The sequence below is a fragment of the Haliaeetus leucocephalus genome, unplaced genomic scaffold (genome assembly GCF_000737465.1).
Source record: "Haliaeetus leucocephalus isolate CR32 unplaced genomic scaffold, Haliaeetus_leucocephalus-4.0 Scaffold168, whole genome shotgun sequence".
Lineage (NCBI taxonomy): Eukaryota > Metazoa > Chordata > Aves > Accipitriformes > Accipitridae > Haliaeetus > Haliaeetus leucocephalus.
In genome coordinates this window covers 852,910-868,172 of record NW_010972604.1, presented here as the reverse complement: position 1 = coordinate 868,172, position 15,263 = coordinate 852,910, and the positions used below count along the sequence as shown (strand labels likewise).

The 15,263-nt window shown below is 40.3% G+C and overlaps 1 protein-coding gene across 1 annotated transcript in view; it reads left to right on the top strand.

The window, feature by feature from the left end:
• The first annotated feature begins 259 nt into the window (after window positions 1-259).
• The window catches only part of WDFY4 (WDFY family member 4), a 139,929-nt gene continuing 124,925 nt past the window's right edge, over window positions 260-15,263 (top strand). The window contains exons 1-8 of the mRNA XM_010563521.1: window positions 260-520; window positions 6,879-6,993; window positions 7,600-7,703; window positions 9,156-9,302; window positions 9,700-9,889; window positions 11,000-11,189; window positions 13,298-13,458; window positions 13,791-14,243. Of these exons, the coding sequence (XP_010561823.1) occupies window positions 260-520; window positions 6,879-6,993; window positions 7,600-7,703; window positions 9,156-9,302; window positions 9,700-9,889; window positions 11,000-11,189; window positions 13,298-13,458; window positions 13,791-14,243 (1,621 nt within the window). The remainder of the gene's footprint in view (window positions 521-6,878; window positions 6,994-7,599; window positions 7,704-9,155; window positions 9,303-9,699; window positions 9,890-10,999; window positions 11,190-13,297; window positions 13,459-13,790; window positions 14,244-15,263) is intronic.

The following is a 15,263-nucleotide window of genomic DNA, read 5'->3' as shown; positions in this document are numbered from 1 at the left end:
GTGTAGGACATGTACACGTGTCTCATGGGAGAGAGCTTGTTCATATGATTGCAGGGTGGTAATGCTCTTGTCCAGGAGCAGAGTGCTTTGCCATCAGGATTGGAAAAGAGTCAGTGGCTGCCAGCATTTCCATACTTCTAAACTCCCCAGCTCCAGTAGTTAAAACTGTCAGTGTCTAGTTTCATGGGACAGTTGACTGGTAAGAGATGATGCTAACTGTAAATCACACAGTATCTTTAACTTCAGGTCTCATTTTAGCATGGACAAAGCAGCTGAACTCACGTGGCAGTGGGAGGATTCACCTGGCAAAACAGAACAGCAAGAGCAAAGCCCTGATGATGGAGACAAAGCAGAAGTGCCAGGACAGCCTGCACACAGCAAGGACAAGCCACCCCAGAGCCATACCCTCCAGTGGGAGACTCTAGGCAGACAATTTGTAGAGTATGAGCAGGTGGCTCAATTTCTTATCCCAGAGGAGCAACAGAGAAGGCTGCTTGACTTTCTTCCCCCCTTCTTAAAGGTTTGTTCTCCTTGTTGCCTTTGATGAAGATGCCAAGGCTGTGAATTTGAGTTTCTGTTGCTCTGTGTGTTCTGTGGTCACCCTAACTGCCAGTGGAGTTAATTGGAATGTGATCCTTTTGTCTAGGTGATAATTACTTTTATTCTATTGGAAGCCCGGGGAAACAGTTGCTTGTCCTCCTTTCATCTAACTAACCTGCTATGTTAGCATGAGAAAAGTATCTGGGGGAGCACTGATTTACTTTCATGAATGGCTAAATTCTGTTCCTGGAGTCAAGGGATACGTTGATGAGACAGGCATGTTTCAGAGTACCCTGTGAAGTGGTCACTTCATGTCTGCCTCATCTATTTTATTACTTAGTGGGGGGCTGAGCACAGTTTCAGTCTGGGAAAATGTGGTTGTGGCATGCAGCCACCTAGGGGAAATGCAGGGGTACAGTGTTAAGAGGGAATTTGGGGCTTAATGACAGTGCTGATGTCTAATTTTAGTGCTTCAGAGAGGAGTTGTGTTATAGACAGGGAAACTGTGGCATGAGGAGAGGAAGGTCGCACTGTAGGTGAGGGACACAGCTGAGAATGAGAACATTTTAGCTAGCTGCCCTTGCCCATGCCCTAGACCTTCCATCAGCCAACTATTTCTGAGATGGCTATATTGAAAGGTGAAGCTGGAAGAGCTCTGTGATGAATAGGAGCCTTATGGGTTGGTTTTGTTTGCTGGAGTTTGTGAAATGTACAGGGAACTGTTTGAGTGGACCATATAGCAACAGAATGGCAGAGCTTATACTGAGAGGAGGAGAAAACCTGGCCTATCTTTAAATGTACTGTGGCCATGTTGTAGTACAGAAGAATTGTTTTTCTCTTGAATTACCTTGGGTATCTCTGGGTATTGAATCTGTGTTTTTACACTCTCACTATGTAAGTCTTTCAGAAAGAAAATAAAAGCTTGGTTTTGGTGAAACTATGTTTTAATGATATCGTATTTCAGCCACCTGTACTTGTGAGTTTTCAGTGTTCTTGAGTGACCAAACTCAGATCCATCTGTTCCCTACCTAGCTGAGTTGATTTTCTAATAAGTCGTCGGTGGGTAGGTGAGAAAAAAAATAATGTTAAAGACATGGTCACTCTGTTTATATGGAAGCATTGTGGGACATAAAAAGGGATACTCTGTAGTGAGAGGGACATTTTGAACTGCGTGTACAGGGAAATCACTGTGCTCAGGGCTATGAAATCTTTGGTGTCCATGACAGTAAAGCAGGATTAACTTCCAGATGGTCATAAACATTTCACTCAGCTAGACGGAGCATGAACCTGTGAAGCTTGTAAGTCCCGGTGCAGAGCAGGACTTTGAAACCACTGTAGATGTTGGTGTCAGTTATCAGCACTGAATTAGGTCACTCATTGGTGTTAGTGTGATGCAAACAATTGAGTTGCAGGTAGGATCTGGTGATGCCTATGGTGAAGAGTTTGCTGTGTTTAAGTACAAGCTTGCCCTGGTCCAAGGCAGTGCAGACAAAATGAATGGAAGGGTCTGAAAAGGCAGTGAGTGTATAGCCTGGAGTCTCAGAAGCAGCCTTCTCATTTAATCTAAATGGCCCTACAGATATTTTATGATTACTGAACAAAGCTTTGACTTTTCAACACTTCCTCTCAACTTCTGGATTTGTTTGCATTGAAGAGTCTCCCTCCTGAACCAAAGGCTATATTTGAGCAGAAGAGCTGTTTCTCTGCATATGTGGCTGTCACTGGAAACGTGTCACTCTCTCTCTGCATAGGGCACAACATGTGCTGGGGCAGGCTTGGCTCTCTTGGGAGCTCACCACAGCTTTATCAGGTCACAAAAATTCTGGCTTTGCAAAGGGGCAGCATTCCTTCCTCAGCCTTCAAAGAATGCTCTTCCAAGTCAGATCAGGATTGGTGATCTGACAGTTTTCTGTAGAGGAGCACCTTCTTATTCCATGGATCTGCTTTTTAAATGGTGTGCTGAAAATTGCACTGTTCTTTTTTTGAGACAGCACAGCAACAAGATACAACCTTTTTGCTTGGAGCAAGAGCTACCTATTCTGCTTTTCCTAGAGCTGTTTTCAGACCTCCTGTCTTCCTTCTTCTTGAAGCTCCATGGAAAACATACATCCATAATGTTTTGAGGGTATAAATTCATCACAACAAAGATAGGCTTTGCTGTGGAAGATAGCCTCTCCAAACTGCTCCCTCCCCCTCTTGTAAGCAATGTATTGCAGGCTTTTTGTGAAAATCTGCTGAGGTTTTCCTGCCTCAAATTTACAATGAAATTGAAATTCCCAGATCTCAAGGTTTCTGAGTTCTGTTGTGGCTTTAAATTTTGAATACCATATAGTGAACATGAAGAAAGCAAGTCTTGGTGAGAAGAGATTATGTAGAACAACTTCAGATTTGCTGATCATTAACAAAGTATGAATAGCAAGAATGCTTTCCATGTGAAGGTCATTTTTTTGGAGTGAAATTTTCAAAGGACTGAGGAAGTTGTTACTGAACAAAGATGATGAAAGCTATAAAGTCTAGAAGTCTGAGGAATTAAAAATTGGACAGCAAAGCAGGAAATTGCTTATTTATCATGACACATGAGAAATAAACTTTAGTACTGGTGGGTCAAAGGACAGCTATTCCACAGGAGGCAAGCTGAGTATGGCTAAGGAACTGGTCATGTTATGCATATGCACACCCACCATGTGTTTCCCTTCTGTAGGACTGAACTTCATATGCTTTAGGGTTGTAGAAAGTGATTTTCTGAATTACAATAATGCTTGCAAAGATGGAATTTTAAATTCCTAAAGGATATTTTGGCTACAGAATATATTCAGAATGGAGATGTGCATTTCTCATTAGCTTAACACTTGATTTTGTGCCCTAAGAGAGATTCTTCCCCTTCACTTTCCTTAGATGTATCTGTGGAGCTTTGCAGTTCTTTGTTGGCATTTAGGTTCAGATGTGTGGCTAGAGTATTTTGGCATTGCATCATTGATTGAGGAGTACATTGTAGAGGATCTGGCCTTTTAGCTTTGAGTCCTGATGTCCTTCCCCATGTGACTTTTACTCCCTTCACGTACCAGCCTTCTGCTTTGTACTAAGCCCCTGGGCTGGCTTGGGGAAACGCATGTCAGTTTGACTTGTACATGTTATGAAGTTCTTACAGAAACTACCTTGCTTCCTCCTGTTTAACAGCGGACTCTGCATAAATCTACTCTCTCCTTGGAGGTTTTTCATCTCTTGCTTTTCCTTTCCTTGTTTGATCAAGCAGATGCCAGTGCATCTCTGTCTTTTTGTCTTAGAGTGCTTTAGCTCTTACTCAGTTGGTTGGAGAGAGGGGGCACTAACCAGGAGCCACCTGGGGTGTGGAGACTCATTACTCACTGATATGCTTTGATGTAGAAGGAAAAGCTGTAGGAGGAAAATGTTAGCCATCTGCTTGTGATTCAGGCCTAGGCTGGGAGTAATTTTAATGTGCCCTCTGTATCTTCCCTCTTGGTGCCTCAGAAAGTATCAGAATGTTCTATTACATGTCTGGCTTTTGAGCTAGCATCTCTCCATGAAGCATGGAATAGGAAGGACAGATGGCAACATCAGACACAGGGAACTTGTGGCAGAACCTTAAACATGTAGAAACAGGCTTAAGAGGAAGAAAGAAAATCAGATTACATTGATACCATATTATCTGAGTTTCCCCTGAAGGCAGACATCCTGGAATGGAGTCAGTTTGATACTCTTCCAGATACAGATCTTTTATAGGCTCAAAGATGAATATGGAACTGATTAGGTCTGTTCTTAAAAGAGAATGTAGTCTAGAGATTGGTGTCTGACCCACGGGAAGATCACCTGTAAAATCACATCAGAACATTAGAGGCCTGGTCTGTAGTGAAATGGACTGGCTAAATATTTGCATAATGATAGCATTTCTATGAACCTTTGATTACTGCTCTCTGCTGCATATGGTCTGAACTTCTAAAATTTATCCTGCTCTTTCTATTAGCAGAAGAGTGAGTATAACAAGTCCTTTCTGAAGTGTTCAGAGGACGTTCCTCTCTGAGGCAGAGGGGCAGGAATCTATCACTACTTTCTTCTGAAAAAGGGTTTAACTTAATGACAACTATTGTGTATTCTTAAGTAGCTGTGGGCTTCTTGTCACTGTGTTTGCCCAGCTTGCTTCTGTTCTTTACAGGTCTTCCCTCACTTCTACATCAGAAGTAGAGAAGTTGGTGGCTCTTGCTCCTGCAGCTAAGGGTCTCTGAAAATCATTTATGGTCAAAATCTGAAAAAACTAGCTTGTTGTTTTAATATTGTTGATTGTTTGAAAATTAATTGATAAGCACACTGTGTGATTGCATGTCACACTTTTGTAGCCTAGAAAAAAGAGTTGGGTGCAGGTCCAGAGGTCAATGCAGTAAAATGAAGTAAAAAGTAGGTTCTTGCCTGATTGCCGACAGACAACTGGCAGTTTGTGGGGAAAGAAATAGCTTGTCCACAAGCTGCCATCAGCAAAGAAAGAACAAGTGATTGAAATCAATGGTAGGGAAGGAAATATGTTCATAGAGGATCTTCTTTCACAAAGAGTTGCACTGATTTTTTTGGCAGACTGTTATGGGGTGTCTGCTCCAAATTATTTTAGGAGAACAGGTGTCTTTTTTTTATCTTCCTTTCATCATCTGGTCTTACAGCTTGATTTTTCTGAGCTTTTAGAAGGGGGTAACTTTTCTAAAGAAAATTTTCAAGGTTACTGGGGACAGAAGTGTCACAGCCTGCTATTTAGAGGTGAACGCTGCACTATTGCTGTGTGTAGAGTTGAATGTTCTATATAAAAGTAATGGTACCTGATTCTTGGAGGCCAGTTGAGTGCAATAGTATTAGTCTAGTCTGGAATATTTTTTTATTGCTTTTGATTTTTTTTTTCCCCAAAGTCAAGGCTAAGAAACATTTGAGAGGGGATCTGTTTGTCAGACTCAGAGCAGGGAAACCTCAAGTCTTGCTGTTGTTACTCTTGTCAGTTTTGCATTCAATTGCTTGTCTATTCTTGAACAAGTAATTTACAAACTTACTTATAAATTGTTTATAAACTTGTCTATAAATTTGTTTTCCTTGGCTAGCTATGCATTTAGGACTATACTTTCCTATTTAGGGGTGCTTCTTATAGCATAGGAAATGTTTAGAAATCCTGATCTGGTAAACCCTTACTGTCATCATCTCAGCATTTTAAAAGTGCATCTTCTCCTATATTAGCACCGATCTGTACTCATGATGTAAGTTGTCTTGTAATGTTGTAAATTCCTAGCCAGACAGGGTTGTCAGTCCAGGCCTGGCAGCTTACATCTTAATCTCATATGCAGATGGGTTAGGCAAATCATATTGCTGCAAAACACATCCGGTGCCTTTTGGGCTAGAATATTGCTGGGTTTTTAGCTCCTTTTGCCATGTTTTCTTTTATTTCCTTAGTTTGCAACAAAGATTATTTCTGTCTGGCAAGAAATGCTGATTTAATGAGCCTTACTTTCCTCCCCAAATAGAGTAGAATTGAAAGGCAGAAACATTATGAATGTATTAAAACCACCACCACCAAAAACCACGCCCCCCCACTTCTCCCCCCCCCGAAGGCTTTTGCTTGTTTGTTCATTCTGTGATTTTTATAAATTTATTGACTTGAAATAAATACTTCGGTTTCAGGTGAATCTTGGCCAGTATACTGCTACTTGGGAGCAGTAGTCCTGTATTAGCATGATTTCTTCTTGACAGATCTGCTACAAATCCTCCATGAGAGCAGCAGTTCCAATCCCATTTCAGTCTCTAAGCAGCTGAGACTGTGCAATGACTGGCTGAACAGAGAAAATACAATTTTTATTTTTATTTTTTATTCAACTGAAAATCAGGTTTTGTTTATGACGATAGTTTTGGGGAGACCAGTTTTTGGAGAAGGATTTACTTTTACTGAAAAATTCTTAGGCAACTGTAGCTGTAACTTCTTCAGGGTACAGGGTGTTTATATTGTTTTTCGAAAGGGACTAGCATGCTTTTTGATACAAATAATTAGTGACACAGGGGCTATGACAAACATTTACATTGTTTTCATTGTATTCAATGGAGAAAATAATGTAAATGCTCCTTAGTAGGTGCTTTACGTGATTCTAAAGCTAGTTCCAGGTTGAATTCTGTATCTGTAGTGTCAGGCTCTTGCCTGCCTGGCAAATACTGCTTAATGGACTATACTGGCTGGGGAGGGAATCTTGCAGGGGAATGTTAGCTTTATGTTTTTTTATTTATATGTATTAGTACTTGTCAATCTACCAAAGACCTGCTGTATCAGAAAGACTTAACATGTTGTTACACTTGGATTTCAGGCCTGGGAACAGTCTGCTGGAGCAATTGTATTCCCCAACATTCAGCTGTTAGCCAGTGAGGTTTCCAAGCTTCTGACAAAAGAAATTAAGAGGAATCTCAATGGCAAACCTGCAGGTAATGATCCCATACTATATCCACTGGATCCACTTATTCTGGATACGTGCTGTCATTCAGCTTGTCCTCTGTGCTTACCATGAGGGAAATGAAGGGGGAGCAGGAAAGTGCTAAGTGTAGCAAGCCAGATCTTTTAGTAGGTGTGAGCTAGCACTGGTTTTGGATGATTGCACTGAAGATCTGGCCTTGTATGCTGTGCTGACCTTGTTTTTGGAACTTTCATAGCTAGAAATGTGTAATACTGCAGCTATGCAGTAAAAGAGTAGGCTACACACTATTTCTCGGAGCTTTCTTTAATGAGAAGAGTTGCTAGCTATGCATGGCTTTCCTGGTGGCTGTTGTACATTCTTCTCACTGGTCAGCTGGCAGACTTCATGAACTGAGCTGGTATTCCCAGTGAAGCTTGTCAGTTTGAAACATGTAGTTTACATGAACTGACCTGAGCCTGATGCTGGATCAAAATCCTTTTATGTCCTTCTATTCACTTCAGTGGACTCCTGGAGGTACTGTAATTTTGTTAAATTTGTCAGCTCTGTTAAGAAAGGATCAATGCAGCATTTCCATCTTTCATTAAGAAATTAAAGTTTAATGTTTTTGTGGTAACAGAGGAAGCTCGTCTGGCTTTGGAGCAATTGCTACAACAGAAAGGGGAAGCAGAAAATGGCCGTTTGCTCCTGAAATCAGTGTATGTGCTCTCACAGACTGACTTGGTAAGAGAAATGACTACAAAGTGGTTTGGGTTTTTTTTTTGTCTGTTTTGTCTTTTTTTGGTTTTTTTTTCCTTTTTATTTCAGAGAAGCTGGGTAGCCACCCCAACAGTGGAACACCTAAGTCTCATGAAGTTTGCGTTATCCCCAACGCTTTGTGCTTCAGCATACTCAGAGTATACAGTCACATAGAGGACACACCACCAGGTTTATAGTCCAGGCTTTTCTAAAGAGGGAAGTAAGCCTTTGTGCTTTCAGATACCCTTTTTGTTTTGATCATCAGGCAGCTGTTTTTTCTAGTGTTCCTCTGATTTATCTCTTTTTTTTTTTTCCCCATTGTGTATCACTGCTCTTCAACCTTTGTTGCTCCAGCTTGCATATCAAAAAGATGACTAGTAAGGATCTGTCTGTCTGGTAATGCAGTTGTTGGATTTTCCATACTGATAGCCTCTCATTTTGAAGCGTTTCAAAGCATTTCGCAAACTCTACTTGTACAACCATCCCGAATGCAGACTGGCATCAGCAGTACAGCCTGCTGATGGGCATCAGGGCTGTGTTTATCCCTGACATTGAGCTGAGCAGTTTGTCTCATCCTTATTCAGATACATGAAAATAAAATCTTACTGTCAGCTTCTAGTGGGCATGTTCTGTGTCATAAGGAGCTCTGTAAAATTATATATAGTTAGTCACAGCATGAAGTTCCTGATGAGGTTTGTGTTTTTCACAGATTTAAGACATTGCTATTTTTTGTAGCACACACACTCACAAAACTTCATATCACAAACCTCACTCTTCTGTTTAATTTGCTGCTGATTTTTGGTTTGATTATTGTGTGCCAAGCAGGCACACTGGGACTTCTCTAAGTTGTACACAGCCGTAGTGAAGATGGAAAGGAACTAAGTGTTGAGAAACATTGTGGAGAAACAGTGTCTCTTGCATTTATAAAAGCTATAATTAGAAGTGTGTGTGCAGTTATCTAATGTGTTACAAAAGCAAAGGCATTATCGTTAAATTGCTGCTATGCTGGCTTAAGGAGGGAATGGAGAATTTATGCTTTTAACATACCAGGTCTCTATAGCTGCAGGGTGTCCTGTGAACTAATGATAAAGGGGGCTCTGTCTGCCCCTGGACTTAATTTTAGGTGCTAGTTAGTTTGCAGTTTGTGTGCTTTATCGACTATAGGTCTCCTTATGCAGGACATAGTAAGTATCTCTGTCAAAGCTGTTGTTCAGCTGGAGTGAGAAGTCTGGGAACAGCTACAGCAACACACTGTCAGTGTGTTTACTTCTGCGAAGTGGATTTGTACAGCCATGCTGTATAATTGCCATGCTTGTGTGCCCTAGAACACTTGTAAGGATTGGCTCTTTCATCTGCCATGACTACACTCAGTGTGTAGAAACACAAGGAGACTGTGGTCACCTTCTGGAGAGGCTGATTTTTATATTCCTTACTTAGAGGACTATGTGGAACATCATTGGATCTGGCCTTCCAGCTGCTCTGATGCAGTGCCTGTACCTTTTCTTTACTTTTCCTCTGAAGAAAACCAGTGATGATGGAGAGGCAAGTGAGGATGACACCCAAACTCAGGAAATGCTTGTTAAGGTGAGATGTGCTTCTGGGAGTTCATTTGCCCTGAGTATTCACATGTTCACTTAGGCTTTTAGCTGGTGATTGATTCAAACTGCCAAAAAAAGGAGTAAATATGGACTGAAAACCATTGAACAAGCATCAGGAGCAGTATAAAACAATCTGAGATGATGCCACTATTCTCTTTTTTGTTGTTGTTGTTGAACAAAACAACATGACTTTGTAAGTAGGAAAAAATCCTTTAAGACTATCCTAGTGGTATTTTTACTTGTTCATTTCTCTCCATCCTTTCTCCTGGCATTAGTATCAAACTGTAACACCCCTCCCCCTCCCCCTCCCCCAGTGGATTTTTCTTCATCTCCCAGATATTTGTAGAGGTCATTATTGTAGCTGATGTTTGTTTCCTTTTCAGATAATGCTTAACATGTACAGAGAGGAACAAGGTGTAGAGGAACTTCTGGCAGCTGATAAGCTTCAGTCATTAATCATAGCAACTGCTTCCCTCTGGGACCAGTGTAGCCACTCGTGGAAAGTACCTACAGGCCGTGTGCTGAGAACAATTTCAAAGGCTCAGACCAAAACCAGCATTGTGTACCTGCAAGGTTTGGTTTAGTAATTTGGTTTCTCCTTTCCTCATGGCTCCACTGAGAATGAATTCTCAAGACAAGTGTCCCTAGGATAGATTTTTATCTCTACATCATCTGGTAGTCAGTCAACTGCAAAACATGGGCTCTTGGCTTTCTAGACAGGAGATTTATTTAGTTCTGATAGCTATCTGGAAACTGAAGTTTTTTCTACACAAGAAATAATATTACAGGCAAGAGCCAATCCCATCTGATCACATTAATGTAGGCTAAGACAAGGTGTATTAAGGGTTTTTTTGAGTTGTGTGACTCAATGTGTGAGCCTAAGGCTCATGCACACTCTAAAAACAAGGTTGAGGGCACTGCCAGAGGAACAGTATCTTTTGGGACAACATCATTTCTTCCTAGGCTTTGTTAGAGTAACCAATTTTTTTGTTATTAAGAAAACATGAGTCTCAATTTCTTAGAAGGAAAAAAAAAGTTTTGGAATCCACACTTTACTGTCAGTATTCCTTATCATGGAGTAACCGCATATAGGTATTTTTATTTTTTAAAATAAAAATTTGGCTTCCTGGGTGAGAATGAAAGACTGAGGACTAATAGTTCTAAGAGTAGCGAACTGTTTGGACGTTTTGAAGCTGTCCTGGAAGGACTGGCCATCAGATTAGACAAGAGAACTAGGCTTCATTGCTGTGTATGTATATACCCCATTACAAATGCCTCATTGAGCAAAGAATTAATCTGTGAATGCTGCAGACTGTGTGATTGACTTAGTACAAGACAATTAAATATGTCAGCCTCCACTTACTTTGTACTCAGACAGCTGGATTCACTTTATGTGAATTTTGGTGAGTGGGTGGGTTGGAAGTTTATACTTCTGACACTGAATCAGCTTCTGGGGTTTAAGCAAAGAAATGCATGCATACTTTAAAACCAGTAATGTTCTTCATGTAGCCTCTGAGATGAGTGGTGATGTTCATATACCCTCTTTTTTCTTTCTAGAAAAAGAGTTAACTGACTCTTATTTTGCTAGGAAAGAACTTTTCGAACTTGTTCCATTTTTGTTAGTAACTTTGAACTTGTTTGACCGTCAGTTCTTAAATACCTGCTACATTTTTATTCCCACAGCTGTGGACTGCATTAAAATAGCTATTCAGAATCTCTTTAAACTGGCTGATACCCTACCTGCTTGTGATGTGTGTGAAGCTGCTAGTATTGTCTTGTGCTTTGTGAAAGATTCCTATCCCATATCATCAGCTTTATTAACAGAGTTTGAAGATAATGATGGCTACCAACTCCTGCTAAAAATTTTACTCAGGTAAGTAGAGAGGTTTTTAGTGGGCTTCTAGAGCATAGTAAAACTTTATTTTCAGAATGCATAGTGGTCTGTTTTAAAACATGTAGGTAATCCTGCATGGATGCAAAGCCAGTAATAAAGACCCTGATATGGGGTCTTTCACTGCTATTTTACAAAGGGAAGCAGCACCTAACTTCTACTGAAACCATAATGGAAATGAATGGTAGGAGAAGTTAGTCTACAGGTGGGATAGGGACTTACCAAACACAAGACAAAGATTCTTCATCAATTAGTATTAGAGGGGATGTAGATCAAAGATATCTGTCTCAGTTAAGGTTAACTCTTGATCCAGGAATGCAATCAGCAAGGGAGGGAAACCTGATCTCCTTGCTGTGCAGAAAATAAACAAACCAACCCACCCAAACTTATACCTGAAATGGTGATGTTCTTCAGAACTGAGATGAATATGAACATATCGGGACAAATCCCCACTAGTTATCCTAATCAAAAATACAAAGTAGAATCTTTGACTCTCCTTGTCTCCTTGCATTGTCTAACCAGGCTCTGAGTTTGCTATGTCAAAACAGTACATTTTACCACTTCCCAAGAAGTACTTAGGAGCTTTGTTCTGGTTTTCTTTAATATCATATGAAGAGAGCATTTCCAGATCTTCTCAATCTATTGTTGTTTCCATTCTGACTTTGCCTTCTCTTGTACTTCTCCAACACTTGCAAGAACTTTGGTCCCTGACCAATACGTTAGACTGAGAGGGGGTATTTTGTAATTTGGATCTAGAAGATTGTAATTTGAATCATGAACCAAAAGATATCTGTAAGTGAGTATTTCTGATGATTTTTGGGTGGCACAAAATTATTAACCTACAGTTGGAGAAAGTTTTGTCTGTTTTCTAGCAGTGTTTTCTTTAGTTACCATAGATTATCTAGCTTTCCCTTATAAATAAGCTGTGTTGAGATGTATATTTCTGATGAAATTCTATCCCTATAAGGACAGAAACACCTGATCTTTATCAGTAGAGGCTATGACTGCCCCCATCCTTTTTAACTGATGTAACTAGGCTGGAGAGACAGGAATAGCATACAGGTGCTCAGGGCCTCAGATTAGTCTCCCTTCCCAGAGTATACTGGCAGAAAGGGATAGACAGAGAGCAGCTTTCCTGAATGTTTTGTGTGACCAGGTTTCCTCTCCTCTGATGTTTGGAGTTTCTTTTTCAGGTAAAAAGAATCTTGCTAATCACATTCTTTCCTGCTGAAATGAATACTAGCATTTGCCTGTCCTCCCCCCGCCCCCCCCCTCCCCCCCCCCCCCTTTTTTTTTTCAGATTAAACCAGAACATATTTGTTTCGGTTTTCTTCTGAGATTTTCCTAACTTCCAGTATCACTCTATTGCTCTGTTGCTAACCCATGCCCAGATGCTGCAGTTTTCCTTGAGAATTGACCCTTCTAAGCAGTAGAGAACAGGATAACATGATAAGCAGCTCTCTGCCCTTTGACAGACTCTCACTTCAGTCTAAACTATGGCAAATCTGGAGTTACAGTTCAAACTATTTCCTTACGTAAGAGAGACATGCCATCTTCATGTCTGATTCACAAAGCTCAGGCAATACAATATTTTTCCTTTCCTAAGGGCTGAGATTTTTTTCTGTTATTTATCTCAGCGAGTGCCTTACCTTGCCAACCATATGCCTACCTTTCAATGTGAAGTGTCTGTTTTAAGTTTTGTGAGAGTTCAAAAAATTAAATTTTTACTCCCCAAAACAGGCATTCTTTTGGAGAGAATTACTTTTTTTTTTTTAAAGTACACATAACTGGATGAAATTCCAACATTTATCTTCCTTTTCTTCAGAAGAATCTTACAGTGTCACTTCAGTTTTCTTCTTCTTCAGTTTGTAAGTTTTGTTCTGATTCAGAAGGTGCCACCATGATGTGGAGTTACTGTTTGTAAGATGGTTAAACAAGTCACAGAAATAAGACAAAAAGACAGTAAAATAGGCTGGGGAAGAGCAGGGAGTAAAATGGGTAGCTCCTATGTGCTCAGTACCTGGTGATATATCCAAAATATTTGTATTACTAAGGCATGAATATGTGACTGTCCCAAGTTTTGTTCCTAGATGTGAGGGCTTGCAGCAAAATGAAGGAGACCCCTATCTGGATGAGATCTTGGACATGCTGACTTGTCTTACAACCTGTGGAAAAACTGAACTGAAAGTTTCTGGCAATATTGTACACCCACAATTACCACACTTCGATTTCGAACGGACACGGTCTTCTGGTACAGTATATATATGTGGCTACATAGGCAGGTCATAGAAAAAATGAAGGTCTATTCATTACATGTCTTAAGATGGGGGAAGGAGTATGAAATGGCGTCTTCTGATCTATGTGCTTAATGCTGCAGGAGCCTTAATGCTACCTACACCAAACTGAACTGACTATGTCAGCTGTAGGGTCTGATCCAAGGTTGAGAACGTACCTTCCAATCACATCCATTGTGTCTGTGACTCCTATTTCCACTCTCAGACATGACTTAACATTATAGTTATGGTGCTTGCAGTCTTAAATAGCATTGATGTAAAAGTGATCTCACCTGGTTTTATCCTACAGGAATGACAGTGAAAAACCTCCAGGCTTTTCAGGTGTTGCAGTCCATTTTCCAGAAAAGTAATGATCAGTACCTGTGCGGAAGAGTCTTGGCAGCAATTGGTACCATATGGGCCTGGGACACAGTAAACTTCTTTCTTCTGGAATGGACACTACAACCTATCAACCAGTTTACTGACATAATCCATTTCAAACCACACCCAGTCCAAGTCCAGTTCTTCAGACTGGTGGAGTCCATAGTGCTAGACCTCTCCTATGTCCCTCATGAAATTTTGAAGAAGGTTCAGTATTTGATAAAGGAAAACATAGCACCATTCTGCACATTAACAGCTCTTCGGTGCCTTCTCAACATGACCAGGAAGGACCTGTTATTCAGTGACATATTCCGTGACTCTGGGCTCTTAGGCCTACTGCTGGCACTTTTGAGGAAGCAAGCCAAGATCCTAAGGAAGTCAGGTACAAATTAATGTCATTCATAATGACTGCTGAAGTAGGCAGATCAACAGGAATGAATTAATCTCTTTCTACAGTCAATTTATAAATTTTATATACTGAGTAGCTAGATTTTGTCTGTAAGCCAACTGGCTTAAGTTTATGACATACTAAGTTGAGTCCTCCCTGAAATCTTAGCTGTTTATCATCCTATTCACTAGCATAAACAGTTCTGGGCTATTCTTCACCAGTGTACAATGAATTATTCTGGAGGGTATCATTCAGCCCACACTTTTAAACAGGTCTCAATTTGGGGTTCTCTAGGATGCCAGCTTGAGACTAGAGGGAGAAAGAGTTTTCTGCAGTGCTTAGTTCCTCTGAAAATAACACTTAATCCTGAGGACTGATGATGGAAAGCAGTTTCTTGAATTTTGGCCATATATTACCCACAATTACTACCACCTATTGTCATCTATAGTTATGTCCTATTATGAAAACAAAAAGATAATAGTCCTGGTTTGGTAATTGTGGGGTACAGCCGACTTAGGGGACAGACTCACATATTTAGAAGTTTATAACTGCTATTTTAAAGAAAGAAAAATGCATTATAACGTCTTCTGTGCTGTATGATTTGGGAAATGCCTTTAAATTTCAGTGCAATAGTTGTTTAATAAAGGAGGAGGGACCCAAAGAACTAGGTATAACTTCTGATGCAGCAAGCACAATTGAATTATTTGTACACATTTATTCCAAGCAACAGAAGGAACATGAATTGCAACATTAGTTCCAGAGTGCAGACATCCATTACCTGCAAGGACACTTAGATATGCATTCTTGATGTCAGAGAACTAGAGTTCTATACAAGAGTACTTTTTATAGAATGAGTGATTGAATGGCTGTGTAATTTGTAAATTTAGACACACAGATGAAGAGGGACAGGTGGGAAGACACTGTCTGAAGTGATCACTACTTCCCTCTTCTGGTTTCCAGAAATTTAGCCTGCAAACTTCAAGAATTTTAGATCTAAAAATAACCTACCTGACA